Here is a 19,968-nt window from a genome sequence, read left to right on the forward strand (position 1 = left end):
CTGCAGAAATCACTTGGCTCTGCCATAAAATGAAGCTTTTTGCACTTCTTTGTAGGTGGGGCAGCTTAATACACCTGCTACTGAAATGTAGCAAGCTCCAAGTTGCCTTAGCACCAAGCTGGTGTTATTGAAGTATTATTTCAGTGGGAAGAATTGAACTGAACTGCCCATACTTGGTGTTCCATGAAGGTTTGTTATAAGCCCAGCCTTGCTATGCTTGGCTTGAGAGGTGATGGGCATACAACACCTGTGGTACAGCTACTAGAAGCAGTAACCTTTTGGACACTTTACTGAAGTTAAGTGTTGGAATTATTTAATTCGTACCTTCCTGATTAAATAACAGAACTGAGAACAGTCAGACTTAAATTGCTGTTGAGTCAGACTATGCTTTTCAAATAATGCCTAGACAGTTCTCTTTGGAATTAAAAGGAGGTTTTATTTTTTGTGTTCTCTGCATTTATTATAAGACCTAGGTATGCAGATGCGGTGTATTGTGAAAGAAAATGGAATTCTCTGTCAGACTACCCTTCTGACATTTGTCAACTCATACAACTCAGATTTGATTGTCACGTGTACAGAAGCAATACACAAAATCTTCCTGTATAAACTTGCCCTCTTACGAAAGCTGAGCAATTCTTTAAAAGAAAGAAGCAGATGTTAACAGTGACAAGAAAAAAGCATGAAAGTACTCTGTGGCACAATGTAGTGAGTATTCCCTCTTTTGTTTTGTTTGGTGGGTTCAAGTTCTTTACTTTATGAACGCGAACCAGGTCGGTGGCTCCTTTTTAATGATGTTTTTGCTGCGTTGTGGTCTTGGGAGTGTACACAAAGTGGCTGCCTGACACTATCACCCCTTGCCTTGGCTGGAGGGCAGTGTCAATGTCCTCCATGCTGGATTGGATGGCATGAGCTGCTGAAGTGTGACTTCCCCTCAATGAAGTTCTCAAGCCGTCACCACTTTGGCCAATTAATCTCAGCCTCACCAAAGACCTCCACACAGTGGTAGAGAGGGTTCTTCTTTGTCATAGGAGAGCTGCCTGTTTGGGGATTTTCACATGTTGTTTCTGCTGTAGTGCTGTATCAAAAGCAGAAAGTTTATAGAATGTGCTGGACTCTGGCATGCGTGTTTCTCAAGAATCTGTCTACCTGCTGTTTTTCCGAGAGCAGTTATTGTTTTGTGTATGAATAGTAAAGCAAGTCCACAACATACCCTTTGTGTGGCTAGATAGAAAGTCTATCGACAGTCTAAATGTCCTGGGCTAGACTCTCTGCTGGTGTACATCTGCTATTGATACCTTGCATGATACTCTTTATGGATAAATACTCTGTAAGATGTGCTTGGTGTTGTGAGTTTGTCAAGTCTGAGGTGAGAGTTGTTGGCAAAGAACAGGGGACTCTTTGCCTAGGAGCCTCTGTGTCACAGTAACCCATTGTTGTCTCTTCAGAGACCGTATGCCTGACTCAAGAGTCTGTACACATACAGTCCAGGCTGAAATTGGGTTGTCATTTATTATTTGTGTTACTGTAGCGCCTAAGAGCCCCAGTCATGGCCCAGGACCCCATTGTGCTAGGTGCTGTATAAACATAGAACAAAAAGATAATCCCTTCCCCGAAGTGTACCCACCTAGCCCCCTTTCCTCCAATAGCATTGTCAGCTTGAACATCCCATGACTTCCTTCTCTCTTCTTTGCACCCTCTTCCATTCTGCTCCCCCACACCAAAGAAAGGTCTTCATTCAGAAGAAGCTAAAAAACCTATTCCGAAGGTAACTCAGTCATGAGGGTTTCCCAGTACGTCCTGTCTTCTGTGTCGTCTCTTTAGATTGTGAACTCTTCAGGAGTAAGGAGCATCTCTGTTTCATGAACAGCACCACGCCCATTGTCTCTGCTTAACATATAATATGTTTAGAGAGTGAACGTCATTTTCCTAATTGCTGCTGTTTCTTTCCTTTTCTCAGCTCTGACTGAAGGGTACGTTGGCTCACTACATGAAAACAGACATGGTAGTTCTGTGCAAATACGGCGGCGTAAGGCCTCGGGGGATTCTTACTGGGCTTACTCAGGTGAGTTGACTCATACTATATTGGAGTGAAATGTGACTGGGACACTGCCAACCCCCAAACTACCTGTTTGAAATGTTTGTTGTATTTGTTTTGCTGCTCCGTATGCATCAGAAACTTGAAACAGGAATCGACTTAATTTTGCAAGCTTTGCATCTTGGTTTTTTGTACTGACACTCCTGAAAATTCAAGAGCTTGACTGACCCACAGTGACCTTTTCTTCCACACACAACAGCACAATTATATAGCACTCTCATGCACTGCTCTTGGAGCCGCTGCACTCCCCCACCCGCTCTCCACAGAATGGCACTGAAGACTTGTGATGGTTCTTGGAGTGCCCAGGACTGAGTCCCCTAGGTACCTCCCTGAGACTTGCTGGTGCTTAACTGTGTGTCAGCTCCCAGTCTGTCCGCCACCCAAGCACTCTGGGATATACCAGCCTTCCCTTTGCCTTGTAGATTAATAATAGGTGCACCCCATCACCGAACCCTTTGGAAACATTCCCCTACAGTAATCAGCCCTTTAACCACTGAACACTCTCAGTAATACCGGGTCTGCTCTCCCCAAAGGAGCAAAGCACACGCCAGCTTGAATGATTCAGCTCCGGATCACCTTCTTAAATAATATCACAGCACTGAGATACGTTTATAGTGAAAACAATCATACGTTTATTATCAAAGATCAAGATTCAAGAGCGAGTGAGTAAGGATCATGGTAACAGGAGGGTTACAGATGCAACAAAATCATTACATGGTTCCTAGAGACTAAACTTAAAACATATTCAGACAGAAAGTTAGCCTAAGTTATCTCACCTCAAATGTCCTTTGCAGCATTTTCAGCCAAGCAGGGTTGAGAGCCTGTTTTCATTAATGTAATCTCATTGCCCGATTACTTCCTAGATTCAGGATAAAGAGGTGTCTTCCTTGCCATCTACTTATATCCCCAGAGTTCATTGTTTGTTCCCCAACTCAGGAGAACCCCCGTGGCTTATTTACCTGTGTTTTGTTATCCTGTTGATTTCACATCTCCCTATTAGCTTTGTATGTAAATTGTGTTAGCTTATAATGCTTAAATTACAAGTTGCACAGACAGGTGAATAAACCTCCTTTGTCTGAGAGAAAATCTGGTTGCTAGTTCTTCCTTGACAGGAATATATTTTCAGGATACATACATTACTTTTTACAAAGTATCTGTATGTACATATCACAATGATATTAATGAATTGTGTGAGCGTGGCTTTCATTTAGGACCTTATATAATATTCTTTGGTGAACCATAATGTACATACCAGGATCAGGATATTCTTGTAACCCCCTTTACTGGTTGACATTGAGGTGTTCTTAGGGTTACATGAGTATTGTATATTTTAAGTGTGCATGCTTCCAATTTTACAGTTTTGTAGATTACGCTCCTGCTAGGTTTTCAACTCTTGGGCTCCCGGACCCCAGTCAAAAATCCCTTACCCACTTCTCACTCAGATACCAGTTTTCCAGGTCAGTCTTCCCACCACTGCTTGCTTTCCCCTCACTTTTCCCCAAACTTTCCCAACTTGCTCTCCTACTTTTCTTTCTTACCTCAGGCAGTTCTTCTGGATCCTTCTAAGGAATTTTCTGCTCCCACAAATTCACACTTTACCATTTTCCCTTTCACAAATAATCCTCCAGCCTATCATATGCTATTCAAACAATCTCCCAGCATCTCACAGTGCAAGTGTGAGTGTCCAAATGCCAACCTTTTGGGGCTTTCAAACGACTGCTTTGCGTGTATATATTTTACAGTTTTGCATGACAGTGAGACAGACTGATGCAACATATGTTAGAGAAGGTAGGATTTGGTGGATGTTTTATTGTTTGTCCTCTTGACTTGGTAGGAAAGGTTTAGGAGAAACCTGCTCTCTTGGATCAGTTTTGAGACTACTAATCAAGATACAAAGTAACTTGTACTAACCCACCTCCATATGCAATTCTCTGGTTATTGCAGACCTGGAAGCTTCTAGACCTCCAGTTTATTTGCAGACCAGTTCCTCAAGAACAGGGGTGGGGTGGGAGAAAAAAAAGGAAAGTTCATGTTGGTAGCTATGGTTCTGTTTGCAGAAACTGTTTCCACATACTTGTTTCTTTCTGAAGGTCCATTGTGTCATTAATTTTGCCACACTTCTTTTGAAAGGACTTGTGATGTATTTCACACATTTGATGTTAGTCCTGATGGAGACATTGTGCAGAACTGGTTTTATCAAAATGATAAAGTTGGGTTTCTAAGGAATTTGAATACTGATGTCAGCTAAATAGGAAAATTATAACCTAGATAATACTGCTAATTCTGTCCTCAGTAATAAATTATCAGTTTCACTGAAACTGCATGACTAGCTGAGGTTAGAATTCATCCATTAATACACAAAAACATCAGATGTCACAGTTTCCTTTAATTTGATGTCATAATAAGAGATGCTGTCTCATTTGCAAATGAGATCGTATAAACCAAATACACTTCAGTAACAGATGACAAATAAACTCTTTCCATTTAAATGTTGAGAATACTAGCAAATGAACAGGAAAGGTATTGTCACAAATTTTATTTCTTTATTGGAATTTAAATAATCTGATAGTAGAAGGAAACAAATCATGGAAAAATCTGTATGTTAAAATGGATAGTCTGTCGATTGTTATCTGTACTCTACCAACTATACAAAAATTACAGGTTAAGTGGTATTTAGCATGTTTCCTTGGTTTTGGTTATCTAAAAATGTAATTGGAATGTTCATTGCAGCCTATTAAAGGAAAATGTTTCAAGAAAACAAATAAAACACTGTTGGAATTAGTCTGCTGTCATAGATATGAAAACTATTTGCATGAGTTATTGGATTTTGTTTTTAATCAGTCCTGCAGTTTATGAAACATCTCTGCATGTGACAATTTTCTAAATTTTATTTTCATGACTATTCAGTTTTTTCGTTGGTGACTAATATCACCTTTTCCCCAATAAAAGCTTTTACCCTCCACGACTCATTTTAGATGTATGTCAGTGTAAAATATATAGACCAATCTTTAATTACACGTTATCTATTGGCTTTTTTGCTTTGTTTTGTGTATTGATAAATCTCCAGCTTCTTCAGGGAAAATAGCCAATCTGTTTTGTTTTACAGAGAACAGATAGTGTTTTCTCAGTCGTCAATCACATGCAGTTCTACCTGATTAGTGTTATCTAATTAGAATCCTTTTCGTGACTATTGTTGATAAAAGAAGTAAAATTGGGAAATAGAGGCATAAGAATAACCACACTGGGTCAAACCAATGATCCATCTAGCCCAATATCCTGTCTTCTGTCAGTGGCCACTGTCAGATGCTTCAGAGGGAATGAACAAAACAGGCAGGGGTGAAAGTAACTTAAAGGATTTACCTGTACACTGGAGTCCTGAGTGGGGGCGTGGCCTCAACCGGAAGAGGCGATTTAAAGGCCCCGGGGCTCTGGCTGGGAGCACTGGGGCCTTTAAATCACCCTGGAGCTACCAGCTGCAGAGGCGGCTGTGAGCCCCGGTGAATTAAAGGGCCGCCGCAGAGCTCCAGGCATTTTAAATCCCTGCTGGAGCCTGGCTGCCAGAGCCCCAGGGCTCCGGCTGCCGGGCTCAGGCGGGGATTTAAAGGGCCCGGTGCTCCGGCCACTGCGGGGAGCCCCCGCCCGAGCCCCGCTACCAGAGCTCCGGTGATGCTTTAAAGGGTCCGGGGCTCCCTGCAGTGGGAGGGGAGCCCTGGGCCCTTTAAAGCGCCTCCCGAGCCCCGCTGCCGGAGCTCTGGCAGAGCTTTAAAGGGCCTTGGGCTCCCCACAGCGGCCGGAGCCCCGGGCCCTTTAAATCCCCGCCGGAGCCCTGCCGCCACTCCCTGTAGCGGGGCAGGACACTGGCGGTGCTTTAAAGGGCCCGGGGCTCCCCGCAGTAGCAGGAGCACCTGGCCCTTTAAATCCCCGCCGGAGCCCGACTCCGGCAGCCAGGCTCCAGCGGTGCTTTAAAGGGCCCGGGGGTCCTGCCACTGCGGGGAGCCCCGGGCCCTTTAAAGCACGGCCCAAGCCCTGCTGCTGGGGCTCCGGAGGCAATTTAAAGGGCTTGGGGCTCCCTGTAGTGGCAGGACCCCCGGGCCCTTTAAATCACTGCTGGGGAAGCCAGTCCGGTCCGGCAGGGCGTACGGGCTCTTGCTGGTACGCCGAACTGGACCGTACCAGCTTACTTTCATCTCTGAAAACAGCGGAATTTATTGAGGAATCCATCCCCTGTCATCCAGTCCTACTTTCTGGCACTTGGAGGTTTAGGGACACGCGGAGCATGAGGTTACATTCATGAATATCTTGGCTAATTACCATTGATGGACCTATCCTCCACGAACTTATCTAGTTCGTTTTTGAACCCAGTTATACTTTTGGCCTTCACAACTTCCCCTGGGTATGAGTTCCACAGATTTACAGTGCGTTGTGTGGAGTACATCCTTGAGGTTGTTTTAAATCTGCTGCCTCTTAATATAATTGGGGGACCTTTGGGTCTTGCGGTGAGGAGTAAATATAACTCTTTCTCCAGACCATTCGTAATTTAAGGACCTCTGTCCTATCCCCCCTTAGTCGTCTCTTTTCTAAGCTGAACGGTCCCAGGCTTTTTAATCTCTCCTCATATGGAAGTTGTTCCATACCCAGTGTCATTTTTGTTGCTCTGCTCTACTTTTTCCAATTCTAATATATTTTTTTTGAGATGGAGTGACAAGAAGTACATTCAAGGTGTGGACGTTTCATGGATTTATATAATGGCATTATGATATTTTCTGTTTTGTTCTCTGTCCCTTTCCAAGTGGTTCCTATCTTCGTTAGCTTTTTTGACTGCTGCTGCACATTGAGCAGATTATTTGAGAGAACTATCCCCCATGATTCCAAGATCTTTCTTGAGTGGTAACAGCTAATTTAGAACCCACTGAATGTTTGGCAGGCTTCTGGCTTCTGATATACTTCAAACAATTTTTGCTCTTAGTTTTTGTGTCTTTAGCTAGTTGCTCTTCAAATTTTTTCTTAGCCTGTCTAATTATACTTTTATATTTGACTTGCCAGAGTTTATTCTTCTATTTGACTTCCAATTTTAAAAGGATGCTTTTTTGGCTTTAACTGCCTCTTTACTCTGCTTCTTAGCATGGTAGCATTTTTTCAATCCTTTTATTGTTTTTAATTTGGAGTATACATTTAGTTTGAGCTTTTGTTTTTAAATAGTATCCATGCAGTTTGCAGGCATTTCACCCTTGATTGTTCCTTTTAATTTCTGTTTAACTAGCTTCCTCATTTTTGTGTAGTGTCCCTTTTTAAAGTTAAATACTATTGTGGTGGGTTTCTGTGGCAGAAATGATCTGTGTACCATTTCCTTGCCAAGAAACTGAAAGAGGATGTATTATTAAATTGTGCGCATGGTATAACATAAGTGTAATATTTGAGCAGTACAACATGAAATTCCATTCCAGAAGAAACCCTTTTGGTGTTTAACATCCCAGACCCAGAGTCACAGTGCAGGCCTCCATGGTAGCTGGCATGGAGATTTTGTGTTACATCAGTGGGTGCTGAAAGCATTTGGCCCCTACCTGGTCCAACCCCATTTTATCACTCAGTAAATACACAATATATTGTGGTGAGTAAACTGTCTAGATAGTGCACATGCACATTGAAGGCACTCGGCCGCGTGCAGCCTTGTGGGAAAGTGCTGCATTGAGGCAAGGTGAACGGCTGTCTTCAGCTCCAAGCAGGAAGAGTTGTCCTCAGAGACGGGGAGAGTGGGGAAGGAAAGGGCATGTGTAGAGGGGCATTATTCATGAAAAGTTTCTGAGGTGGTAAGGAAAACAGAAGATGAAATAACTAGAGAGGCTTGCACAAGATGGATAAATATCAAAGCCTTTGAAAAATACTCCTGCAATGCTGACTCAGGAGTCTGAGGGGATTCCTGCATTGCCAGGCCTAAGGAAGGAAAACTAACGGAGTGTACAATAAAATGAAGATCAAGGAGAGTGTGACTATATTATTAGCATGTAAATGCTTCTCAATGCTGTCTATTTACCATTCATTTCTGAGGGAGCTGCTCCACTTCTCCCCTCACCCATGTCTGCCACCTCCCTATCATCCCCAGCTACATGTGGCATTTTCAGCAAACTCGCCTGCTTTTATCCAATATCTCTTCTCCACGTTTGTGCTTGTAGACCTTGGGGACTGATGTAGAGAGAGCATGTCTACAGAGATTGGGGTGAGGTAGCCCACAAATGTCAGCTGGCAGGGGACAGATGCTGAGCATATATTTGTCCCAAGTTGAGTTTTGATGAGGTAAAGGCTGGAAGCCACCTACTTTCTCTCTCTCCTTCCCACCCCTGTCTTGGACTGTTCCCTGGGCAGGGTGTAGTGAAGCAGTTTGCCCAGCTTTCACATGTGATGACTCTCTTGGGCAGAGGTTTTGGCCATGGTTAGGGTGGTTATGTCATGTGAGCCGTCGAGTAGCGATTTACGTGATTGTCCGTGTTGGGGGGTCCTCAAGATTTTTTGTAGACATTTGCTGGTGAAACACTTCCCTTCCCATTCACAGTTATCCAGGCCGTGTTGTCTTCTCTTTGCAGTCCTAGAACATCCCTGGGGCAACTACAGCGATTGCTGGTGGGGTAAAGTGCTATGTTCAACTATGTTAAAGCTTCTTTTAATGTAATTTAACAGCTGGAGAAAAGGACCCTGCATCACATGTCCAAAAGAGCTCCTGCTAACTACCAATGGCGTCCAGGCCACCGTGCTGATCAACACTGTAACAGGTGCTCCGTGTAGACCACACACACCTGTGCGGCTGCTGCTCATACATTGAGCTGAGCTTTGGTTGGATACCGATTTCAAGGGAGCAAGGCTGATTCTTTCCCTGCTGGAGGGCACACAGAGTGGTGGTGTTTTCAGGCTAAAACATTCAGTGACCAGTCCTAAGGCCGGGGTGGAGAGTTGTGGGCACCACTGGCCTGCTGTGGGGCAAGGGGTCAGTTTACAAGGGCAGAACAGTTCAGAAGGCGCTGCTCAGTGACAGGATCCACCATCAAACCTCCCCTGGGTAGGCAGTCTGTGGAATAACTGCACTGCTGCTCCACAGCCAGGGGCAGGAAGGACGCTCCGGGAGTAGTTTGCTGAGCTGAGGCTCGGGAGATCTGGGCTCCGTGTCTGGACTCGTAAAAGACTTGCTGAGTAATCGTGGGCAAGTCGCTACCTGTAAAATGGGAATAGCACTTCCCTACCGCATAGGGGTGTTCTGAGGCTAAACATCTGCTACTGATTATAAGGCATTCAGCTGCTATGGTGATGGAAGGTTCCTCAAGACATCTTCCCTGGACCTCAGTGGAACTCCTGCACGTGCTGTCCACATGCTCTAGGTTTGTGCAGCAGTAGAGGCCTGGTCCACTCACCATCTCATCCAGTTGTACAAATCAATTTTTTTTTAAGCCTTACAAAACGATAAAGTCCGTCATCTACAAATACAGCTCTTGTGTATTCTCGTGATACCCTTAACTGCAGATGGGGTAAATGAGAACTTGCCTAAGAGAAGTAGCAGCTTGAGAGGAAAAAAATAAAAGAACAGATAATTAAATGAAGTGAGAACTCAAGGTCTGTTTTTAATGGCTTCTGTCATAATCAGAAGCTCACAGTGTATCAAAAGAGATGGTGTAAAATGAATGTCAGTAGCTCTTTAAACCAGCTTCAGAAACGAATGAAAGCCCACTGAAAAGAAAAAGAATAGCGATTCCTTTTAAACCTGCAAGAATGGATGGAGATGAATTTTTGATACAAAGTGCTAAAGTTCATTTCTATGGGAAATACTTTCTGTGTGTGTTTTGGCAATATATTGTATACATGTGCATATGTCAAATCTGGCTAGAGAGATTCAAAAGAGATTGACTGTAATATTTGGCTAAAATATTACAGCATAATGCAAAGTAGAGGTTTGGATCAAGAGTAACTCAACCTGAATGAATTAGGAGTCTCAGTTAATGAGCTTTACCATTGCAGGGCCTGATTCTGCAACCGCGTAAGCACTTGTCTACCTTTATTCACGTGAGCAATCTCTTTGAACTCCATGAGAACTAGTCACACCAGTACAGGACCTTACTACATGAGACCAGCAGTCTGCTTGTGATTCATGCTTAGTACTCAAGATAGTTAAATCCCAGGCAGACTTCGAAGAGCTACAGAAGGATCTCTCAAAACTGGCAGATGAAATTCAAAGTTGATAAATGCAAAGTAATGCACACTGGAAAACATAATCCCAGCTATACATATGAAATGATGGGGTCTAAATTAGCTGTTACCACTCAAGAAAGAGATCTTGGCGTCATTGTGGATAGTTCTCTGAACACATCCACTCAATCTGCAGCAGCAGTCAAAAAAGTGAACAGAATGTTGGGAATCATTAAGAAAGGGATAGAGAATAACACAGAAAATATCCTATTGCCTGTGGATAAATCCATGGTATGCCAACATCTTAAATACTGCGTGCAGATGTGTTTGCCCCATCTCAAAAAAGATATATTGGAATTGGAAAAGGTTCAGAAAAGGGCAACAAAAATGATTATGGGTATGGAACGGCTTCTGTATGAGGAAAGATTAATAAGACTGGGACCTTTCAGCTTGGAAAAGAGACGACTAAGGGGGATATGATAGAGGTCTATAAAATCATGACTGGTGTAGAGAAAGTAAATAAGGAAGTGTTATTTACTCCTTCTGATAGCACAACAAGTAGGGGTCACCAAATGAAATTAATAGGCAGCAGGTTTAAAACAAACAAAAGGAAGTATTTCTTCACACAACGCACAGTCAACCTGTGGAACTCTTCGCCAGAGGATGTTGTGAAGGCCAAGACTATAACAGGGTTCAAAAAAGAGCTAGATAAATTCATGGAGGATAGGTCCATCAATGGCTATTAGCCAGGATGGACAGGGATGGTGTCCCTAGCCTCTGTTTTCCAGAAGCTGGGCATGGGCGACAGGGGATGGATCACTTGGTGATTACCTGTTCTGTTCATTCCCTCTGGGGCACCTGGCATTGGCCACTGTCAGCAGACAGGATACTGGGCTAGATGGATCTTTGGTCTGACTCAGTATGGCCGTTCTTATGTTAGTGAATTGCAAGATCAGGTCCTAAAATGTCTGTTAAACACATCCATATTCCCATATTTAATAGGCTAAATGTGACATACTCCCAGTATTCATAATGGTAACTATTGGCAGTTCAGATGGCTTGTCAGTAATGTGGAAAATTCTTTGCAAGTTCATAAGTCTTTCTCTGTCTTTCTCTTTCTTTAAATTAAAAAGAAATCTCACAAATACACAACATGGAAAAGTGTACCAGGTTGAAGGCTTTTTGAATGACACTGCCTCAAGCTATCTACTGTATTTCTTAAAGAATAATATTCGGAAGAGTAAACCAATTTTTTGTTTTCAAACTTTAATGTTGTTTTTGTGTTACACCACTGGGTACTGAAAGCATTTGGCCAATCCCATTTTGTCACTCAGGAGCCTATGGGATGTGATGGAGGATAGGATTTTTGGATCCAAATCTGGTACTTTACTGTCAATAACCACGGTCCAGAGAAATGTCTGTGACTAATTAGTGACATACAAAGAAAGGATGATTTACTGAATGGTTGAATGAGATCGAATGGTTGAATGAGATCATCATTTGGATGAGATCATCATTTGGGGGGGAGGGATAGCTCAGTGGTTTGAGCTTTGGCCTGCTAAACCCAGTGTTATGAGTTCAATCCTTGAGGGGGCCATTTAGGGATATGGGGCAAAAATTGGGGATTGGTCCTGCTTTGAGCAGGGGGTTGGACTAGATGACCTACTGAGGTCCCTCCCAACCCTGGTATTCTATGATATTCTATGATCTGAGTAAGTAAAAGAAAGTAGCAGCAAGGAAAAAACTAAAATCAAACCGAAGCATCTTATTCTCTTGCTCAAACCAGGAAACCTCTACCCACAAAATTAGCAATATCCAAAGTAGTGTCCTGTATTTGATTTCCCCACCGCCACATGGGCAGGGTGTGAGTCTGTCCCCCAGTGCTGGTGGGCCTTTATAAGAACTTTATTAGTCCACTACCACATCGTCCCAAAGGATTTGGTCTGCTAGCTCAAGTACCAGAGGCTAATCCTTTTAGATCTGGAAACTCGAGTTTCAAACCTTGCGGTTGATGCAGGCAAGTTTGGTTGCATTTTCTTCTGTTGATGTCTCCTCTGTAGAATTAGCCTTTTTGTATCAGCTGACTCATGTTTGTTTTATTCCATGAGTCCCTCCATGAAATAGTTGAAACCACTGGGACTTCTTAGGGAGCAAGTTGTTCAAAATATTAATTACTTGTTTGTATATTTAACTGGTTTTTCTAAAGAGAACCAGTAAAATTCTATGCATGAAGTGCATGTTCGTTTAATCTTGCAGTGTATTCAGAATACCTCTCTCATTCTTTGGTCCTCTCAATGTCTCTGAAATGTTGTAGAAAAGTCAGATGTTTAGGTGAGGATACTCCCTCCCCAACACTGTGTGAGATGGAGATTTTCAGTGCTCTTATTTGGTGGCTGTTCCTAGGGAGCATTGTCAAAGATGTGGGATCTGGGGGTGCTGCTGCACCCCCTGGTTTGAAGTGGTTTCCACCAGATACGGGGCTTACAGTTTGGTTCAGTGGCTCTCAGCAACCCCATTTTCACAAATTATTCCAGCACCCTGAGGATTGTTTTCTCTTCTCTAAACGTTTAGAGTCCTTTCTCCCTTGGATATATGTGCAACTGCAAATCATGCTACTGGAAGTTAACAGAAGAGAAAAGTAGGCCTGACTAGCACAGGGTTGACTAGGAAAAAATCCATTAAGAAAAGGAATCTTGCACATTGCTGTCATTTTAGCTGTATATGAATGTGACAGTCATCAAACGGCAATTTCTGTTGTCCTTTAAGATGCAGTATTTAAAATATAACCAGTGAATTTAAAACTTGAGACTTTTTTTCTTAAAAGCAATTCCTAGCATTAAAACAGGAAAAATCACTAAAAGTTATTTCCTGTAAGAACAGCAAATGGTTTTAAATATGATGAAATGTAACTTGGTTTTGTCCTTTGTAAATATCTGAATTTCCAGCTCTTTGCCTGGGTCTGGTGTTCTAATTAGACAAACAGCTAATACCAGAAACAATTGTCACAGAGTGACTTCTGTAGAGGTGAACATCCAGACTTATTGTGCTCAGGGGTAACTAATGGCCTGTTTGCTTTGGTCAATATTTCTCTCTCTCTCAGGATGATAATAGATCTTGATGTTGACAAAAAATATGAAGTCTGTACACTCTCTCTGTTGTAACATTCTGAACACATTCATCAAAAATATCCAGAAATGTCTGCATTACAGCCAAGAATTTCAAAAGTAAGTCGCCTCTCCTTTCAAGCTAACATTCTAAAGATGAACTGAAGTGAGAAGACCTGAAAAATACTCCTATTAATCTCTAAACTGATCAGTAAATTGAAATTTGCGTATCCTGTCTTTACTGATCAGAGGTGAATAGTTGTCTGCCCTGAACCCTGTTGAAACCAGCTATGATGCCATCACTTGCGAAGGCAATTGGATTTGTTAATGGTCGATCCAGGTATTAGTATTCACCTTTTTCATGAAATGGAAATGGAATGGCTTGACAGTTTACTGTTTTTGTCTAAGCATGAGTACTGACTTACTTGTGCATGTAAAACAAGTATTATGGTGCTCATTTGGTTTGAGGAAACAAGGAAATGTTAACCTTATACTAAATACTATTGTTATATGTGCTGCCTTAATATAAGTGCCCTGTCACCAGGCAAGGATTATGGAGAAGTGCTTTTTCTCTCTTCAGTTCTGGTGGTGGGTGTGTGGGTGGGGGGCAGGAGGGAGATTTTTTTCCCTTTCTCACAAATATTTTTTCTTTTTTATTAATAGTTGAAGCTAAAAAAGGGTTTATCATCATTTTTTCATGACCCTGCCCCCAAGAGCAGGAGACAGACCGCTGCTAAAATGACCTATCGAACGTTCATCAGACACCCTTAGCCAGAAGGCCGGTGTCAATAAGGAATCGGTGATCTTCAAATCTATGTATTGCATATTTAACATCGGAAACTGTCAAAGGACCTGTGTGATGTTTTGGTGCCCACCCTGACCAGTGAGGGGTCCTGTCACCATCTGACCTGTAACTTTGGTGGTGTTTGAACTGTGCAGCTATGGTTCAATTCCCTGACACCGGCAGTCTGCCCATAAGCATAAGATCTCACCCTGACTCTCCCCAGTCTAGTTACGCTTTTCAGGGTGACACCAACAGCCCTTCCAGTCCCTGGCCTCCCCAAGTATGTCATCCTGAATTCTTAATCATCAGACGGCTTGGACTGTTCCCCTCTGAAACCAGCCTCCAGTTACCTCTTCACCTTAGCACACATACTCCACACAGTATGCACACCAGAGACCTGCTTGGGATGAAAATAAAGAAAAACTTTGTTTATTAGAAAAAACCCCAACACATTCAGAGATGAAATAGTAAGGGAGAAGCAAACCCATGCACGTTACACAGGAACCAAACCTAAAGACCCAACCTTACACTTCTATATTAGATAAAATCTCTTTTCTAATAAGAGTTACCTGTTGTCTTCATGTATGCAGTGTTGTTGTAACCATATCGGTCCCAGGATATTAGAGAGACAAGGTGGGTGAGATAATATCTTTTAATTGATCAACTTCTGTTGGTGAGAGAGACAAGCTTTCTTCCTCAAGTCGAGCTCTGTGGCACTTGAAAGCTTTTCTCTCTTGCCAGCAGAAGTTGGTCCAGTAAAATATTACCTCACCCATCTTGTCTCACTGTTACCTTCAGTATCCCAGCATACCCCCTAGCTATAGGGGGGATTTAGTGTTCCCAGAAAGTCTCTGACCTTGAGGTTGTCCCCCAAGTTCTTGATTAAAAAAAAAGCTTAGTTCCAAGCCTGCTTTTAAAAGTCCTTTTTCCCCCCTTAGGCCCCGATGACTCATGGCTAGTCAGAGTGGTGACACTCCCTCCTGACTTGGTGTTCGAGAGCCACAATGTTCTTTTCAACTTCGAGTTATCAGAGGCCTGATCTAAAACTAGAAAATTGAATTGGCTTCACTGTGTCGCTCAGGGATGTGAAAAATCCTCATCCCCTGAGCGGCATGGTTAAGCCAACCTAACTCCCAGTGTAGACAGTGCTAGGTCATCCGAAGAATCACTTGGCTGTTTATTTTTTCTGTTCTCCCTTTGGCGTGTCTGGACCATGATTGTCACAACTTTGTATAGCAAAGCTGCCCTGCTGGCTTTTGAGTCTCAGAAGTTACTCATTTCTACTGTTATTGCCTCCAAGACATCCATTCTGGATTAGGAGAGGCATTCGTCTCTCACTTAGTCACGCATTGGCAAATTCCTATGTCACCTTCCCACGAGGTCTCTTAAGACATTAAGGGTATGTCTGCGCCTCCCCTCCTCCCCTGCATGGCTGCGGCTGGCCTAAGCCAACTGACTCAGGCTCACAGGCCTTGGGTTGTGGGGCTGTAAAATTGCAGTGTAGATGCCCAGGCTCACACTTGAGACCGAGCTCTGAGATCCTGTGATGAGGGAGAGTATCAGAGTCTAGGCTCCAGCCGGAGCCTGAACTGCTACACAGCCGTTTTTAGCCCTGCAGCCATGCTCTGTGAGTCAGGGGACCCAGGCTCCGAGATGAGTGCCAGGGGTTTTTATCTCATTGTAACTTATTTTCACAGAGACAGAGACAAAGTGGTTTCTTTATTAGACACCAGTAACACTGTCTTCTCCTTGTCCCCTCTTATGGTTGAAATACTTGTGGTTTATTCTGAATACAACCAGAATGATTGCTGATATCCTGGTTACGTGCAAGGAATAATATCTGGATTTTCCATTCTTCGACTTCACTATGGGTAAAATTGCCATTTTTCACTTTTTTTTTTTTTTGGCCAATGCTCTGGTTGAAATTGTGGATTGATTGGTTTCTATGCTCCTTAAAAAAAATAAAAAATCTGTGACTGAAAACTCTGCTTTTTGGCTGGGAGGCAGGCTGCTGAATAAGTTTGACTGAGAATCTTGAGCTACTGAGTCTAACCCCTGTCTACAGTGGAGGTGTGATAATGAGCAGGCATTCAGGAAAGAACCAGAGAAAGATCTCCAAAAAGAAAAGGAGTACTTGTGGCACCTTAGAGACTAACCAATTTATTTGAGCATAAGCTTTCGTGAGCTACAGCTCACTTCATCGGATGCATACTGTGGAAAGTGTAGAAGATCTTTTTCTATACACACAAAGCATGAAAAAAATACCTCCTCCCATCCCACCTCCTCCCATCCCACTCTCCTGGAGTGTTTTATTTATGCTCAAATAAATTGCTTAGTCTCTAAGGTGCCACAAGTACTCCTTTTCTTTTTGCGAATACAGACTAACACGGCTGTTACTCTGAAACCAGAAAGATCTCCGAGAGCTTTAGTTCTTTCATGGGGTTTCTGCCTGTCTCAATCTAATAAGTGTAAGCCAGAGAGTTAGATGGGGATTTCACAGATTTGAATATTACAGCTCCTGTATTATCTCAAAATTCTCTCACTAGCCACAGAACAATCATGGGTCTAGTTATTTCCACCAAAATGGGAAACTACAAAACAGTGCTAACAACACACAACCCTTTAAACATATATTGTGTTGTGGCTATTGAACTCTTGCATTATAACGAGAATTGGATATTTTGCTGAAAATTGACATAGCCATACTTATAGGGCTTTAAACAATGGAAAATGTGCTCAAATACAGCAAAGAGTTAAATGCTCATTTTAAAAAGAATTTAAACCTCAGTCCTAGTTATTTTAAAAGGGAATTGAGTCTAAAATGTTCCTGGATCTTTTCTAAGGAAAAATTCCCCCAGTGTGAAGATAACTATACAATAGCTGTGTATTTTGAATGTGCAAATGAGAGATGGCATGATCGGAAATCAACTGTAGCACAAGCTGAACAAATGTGCTGGAGAATGCACAGAAGGTAGGAGAGTGCCATTGCCTTAAGGTTCTTAAAAGATTGCAGCAATACATTGAACTTCCAATTTTGGTTTAATATATAACTGAGTAAATATAGCAGAATAAATAACTAAGTGGCTTCTGAGTAGCAAGGAAACTGCAGTGGAAAACAAAGCAAGCAGGAAGGCTGTGAATAGTCTGCAGGGTGTGGATAAAAGAAGTCGTCTGGTGCCAGCATTATTGCAATAGCCCATGCGTGAAATAATCAAGAAATGAATCAGAATTTTAGTTGCCGACTAGACGTGGAGTCCTCATGCTGTATAAACGGATTGAGTAGTGCAAATACTCCTGTAGATGAAGAAGTGGTAGCATTGCTTTTATTTCTGAGGTCTGTGGTGGAGTCTCCAGGATAAAAAGGGCAGTTATAAGACTATCTTCTTAGTATCTCTACCCCAGGAATTGCCCTCAAGGCAGGATCTCCATCTTGCAAAATGTGACATCAAAACATTATGGTCCTTGAAATGGCAGCCTGTGCCTGGATAGGGAATATCGCTGGTGAAGTGCGTTCTTTAACCGTGGGAATTAGCAAGCAAATACAGTGGTAAATGGCTACTGACAGGATGCCAGTCAACTGCCAGCAGTGTAACGTTTGATGTAGTTCTTAAAATTGTCACATATTCCTTTCAGGCTGGATGCTGGGTGTTTGCCCGTAGAATGAACAGCTAGGTGGATATGTGGCTCTTGTCACTATAGCATCGACTGCCTCACAATCATTGGAGTTTAAGCCACACATCTCTCTGAGGCAGGGGGGTATTATCCTCATTTTACAGATGAGAAACTGAAGAATAGGGTAGGTTAAGTGACTGACTTGGCCAAGGTGTTACAGGAAGTCTGTGGCTGATCTGGGAATTGAACTTAAATCTCTTGAGTCTCACTCCAGGGCCTTCTCTTCTAGACCATCCTTCCTCCCTTACCAGATGATAAATACAGAGGTCCTGGTTAGCCCACAAGGAGAGCTCATTGCCAAGTATCATGGCAGCTCAGGTGTTCAGAGGCTCATGAGAAAACGTGTTATTACAACCATGAAGGGGCTGGAGGCAGGAGGCCTTCACTGAGGGGATCCCCAGGTGTGGGGTGCCTTCTTTTGGGAAACCTGGACTTTGACCCTAAAGTCATGCTGCAAGGCCCAAGGGTGCCCCTGGGTTTTTCTCTCCAGGGGCATAGGGGATGTGAGGTGTGGGAAGTGGGAGGTAACGGGCGGCTGGAAGGGCTCAGTGCATTGGTGATTGGTTCTCAGTTGCTAGGTTTTTATTAAAGCCTGTGTGTGCCCACAGAACTGGATGAGTACACTTTAAAACATCAAATTAAATAAATATGAAATCCCGCAGCGGAGTGCAGAGCTGTGCATCTAAATTACATCTTTAAACAGCACTTGAGTGATTTTCTTGAAATGTTTTGAAACTTTACCCTGAACTCTTAAGGATCATATGTGTATCCTTCCAAGCTGTGCAGGCTGAGGGAGAGCACTGGCACGGACTTGGCAGCGGGATGATTTATTTAAGAGGCACGTCGATCTGCAGTATAAGGATAACATCAAACCTCTCCGTGAACCCATTTGTGGAGCTGGGGAGACAAGTGGGTTTAAAGCAAATTAAGCTCCTGTGTCCTGCACTCCTAGTAGTGATCTGTCTCCTACCCTTACTCCCACTTTTCCTCGCTGCACAGCCTGGTTGGGTGGGCAGATCGACTGGGGTTTAATTTGTTCCTAATGAGGATGGAGGAATGAATTATCACAATTCGCTGGTGAAAAGCAGGAAGCCTTCGCTTTCTGTTGCTGTTCGAGAGGGTGGAGATCCTGGACTCCTGTTGACATTTGGTTTGTGAGAAGTGATGGGAAATATTGAATCACAGGCCCTTGTTATTCTCCATGGCTGAACTGAAAAATACCTTTCCAGTGATGTGCAACCACTTAAAAAACCTTCCGTATTCTGGTCTGACTAGCAAGCAGTCTTCCCATTGCTGTTTGCTGGAATGGCTACCTTGTTGTGTTTCTGTCATTTTCATCGTGGAGGAGCAGCAGACTGCTTCTTGTCTGGTCCCTGCCCTTTGGCCTGTCTGGCTTGGGTAGCCCTTCCAGGTGTTAGAACACCTACTGGCATGGCTCACAGGGTCACTGGAACACACAAGCCTTCCGACTGTCATCCAGGCGCTGGAGCATCTGTCACAGCGGGCATGCCATTGGGCTGCTGGAAGAACACAAAAGGGACGATGGAAAGACTCGCTCCCTCAAATACTACTCAGAGAAGGACAACTGATGGGAATTAACACCATCGAGGATGTGCGAAGAGCAGCCCAGAGTAAACAGGGAGGTTGGGGCCTGTTCTGTGCCCTGAGTGGTGTTTGACAGCAAAGGAAAGATTTAGGCTATGTCTGCACTATGCACCTTTCCGCGACATAGCTGTGCTGCTACAGCCGTGCTGCTAAAAGGTGCGCGGTGTAGCCGCTCTTTGTCGGCAGGAAAGAGCTCTCCCGCTGACCAAAAAAAAAATAAAAATCCACCCCCAACGAGAGGCAGTTGCTTTACTGGCAGGAGAGCTCTCCCACCGACAAAGCGCTGTTCACACTAGCACTTTTCGTCCGTAAAACTTTTGTTGGTGGGGGGTGTGTGTGTGTTGTTTTTTTTCACACACCTGAACGACAAAAGTCCAGTGTAGACAAAGCCTTACATTCAGTCTTCCCATTCACTGGAGTCTTTCCATTGGTGCCAGTGGGGACTAGATCAGGCCTTGAGTTTTTCTCCATCTCAAGGCAATTCCTGAATGTCCATCTTCTGCACAGTTTTGTTAAGTTCGCCATGACCCCCGTCCCAGTAC

At 43.3% G+C, this 19,968-nt stretch overlaps 1 protein-coding gene across 3 annotated transcripts in view; it reads left to right on the forward strand.

Annotated features, from left to right (window-relative positions):
• The window catches only part of PTPRG (protein tyrosine phosphatase receptor type G), a 621,190-nt gene that overhangs the window by 139,751 nt on the left and 461,471 nt on the right, over positions 1-19,968 (forward strand). For all 3 annotated transcript variants that reach the window (XM_077822059.1, XM_077822061.1, XM_077822060.1), the window contains exon 2: positions 1,958-2,062. In XM_077822059.1, the coding sequence (XP_077678185.1) occupies positions 1,958-2,062 (105 nt within the window). The remainder of the gene's footprint in view (positions 1-1,957; positions 2,063-19,968) is intronic.

Source organism: Eretmochelys imbricata, chromosome 7, assembly GCF_965152235.1.
Source record: "Eretmochelys imbricata isolate rEreImb1 chromosome 7, rEreImb1.hap1, whole genome shotgun sequence".
NCBI lineage: Eukaryota > Metazoa > Chordata > Testudines > Cheloniidae > Eretmochelys > Eretmochelys imbricata.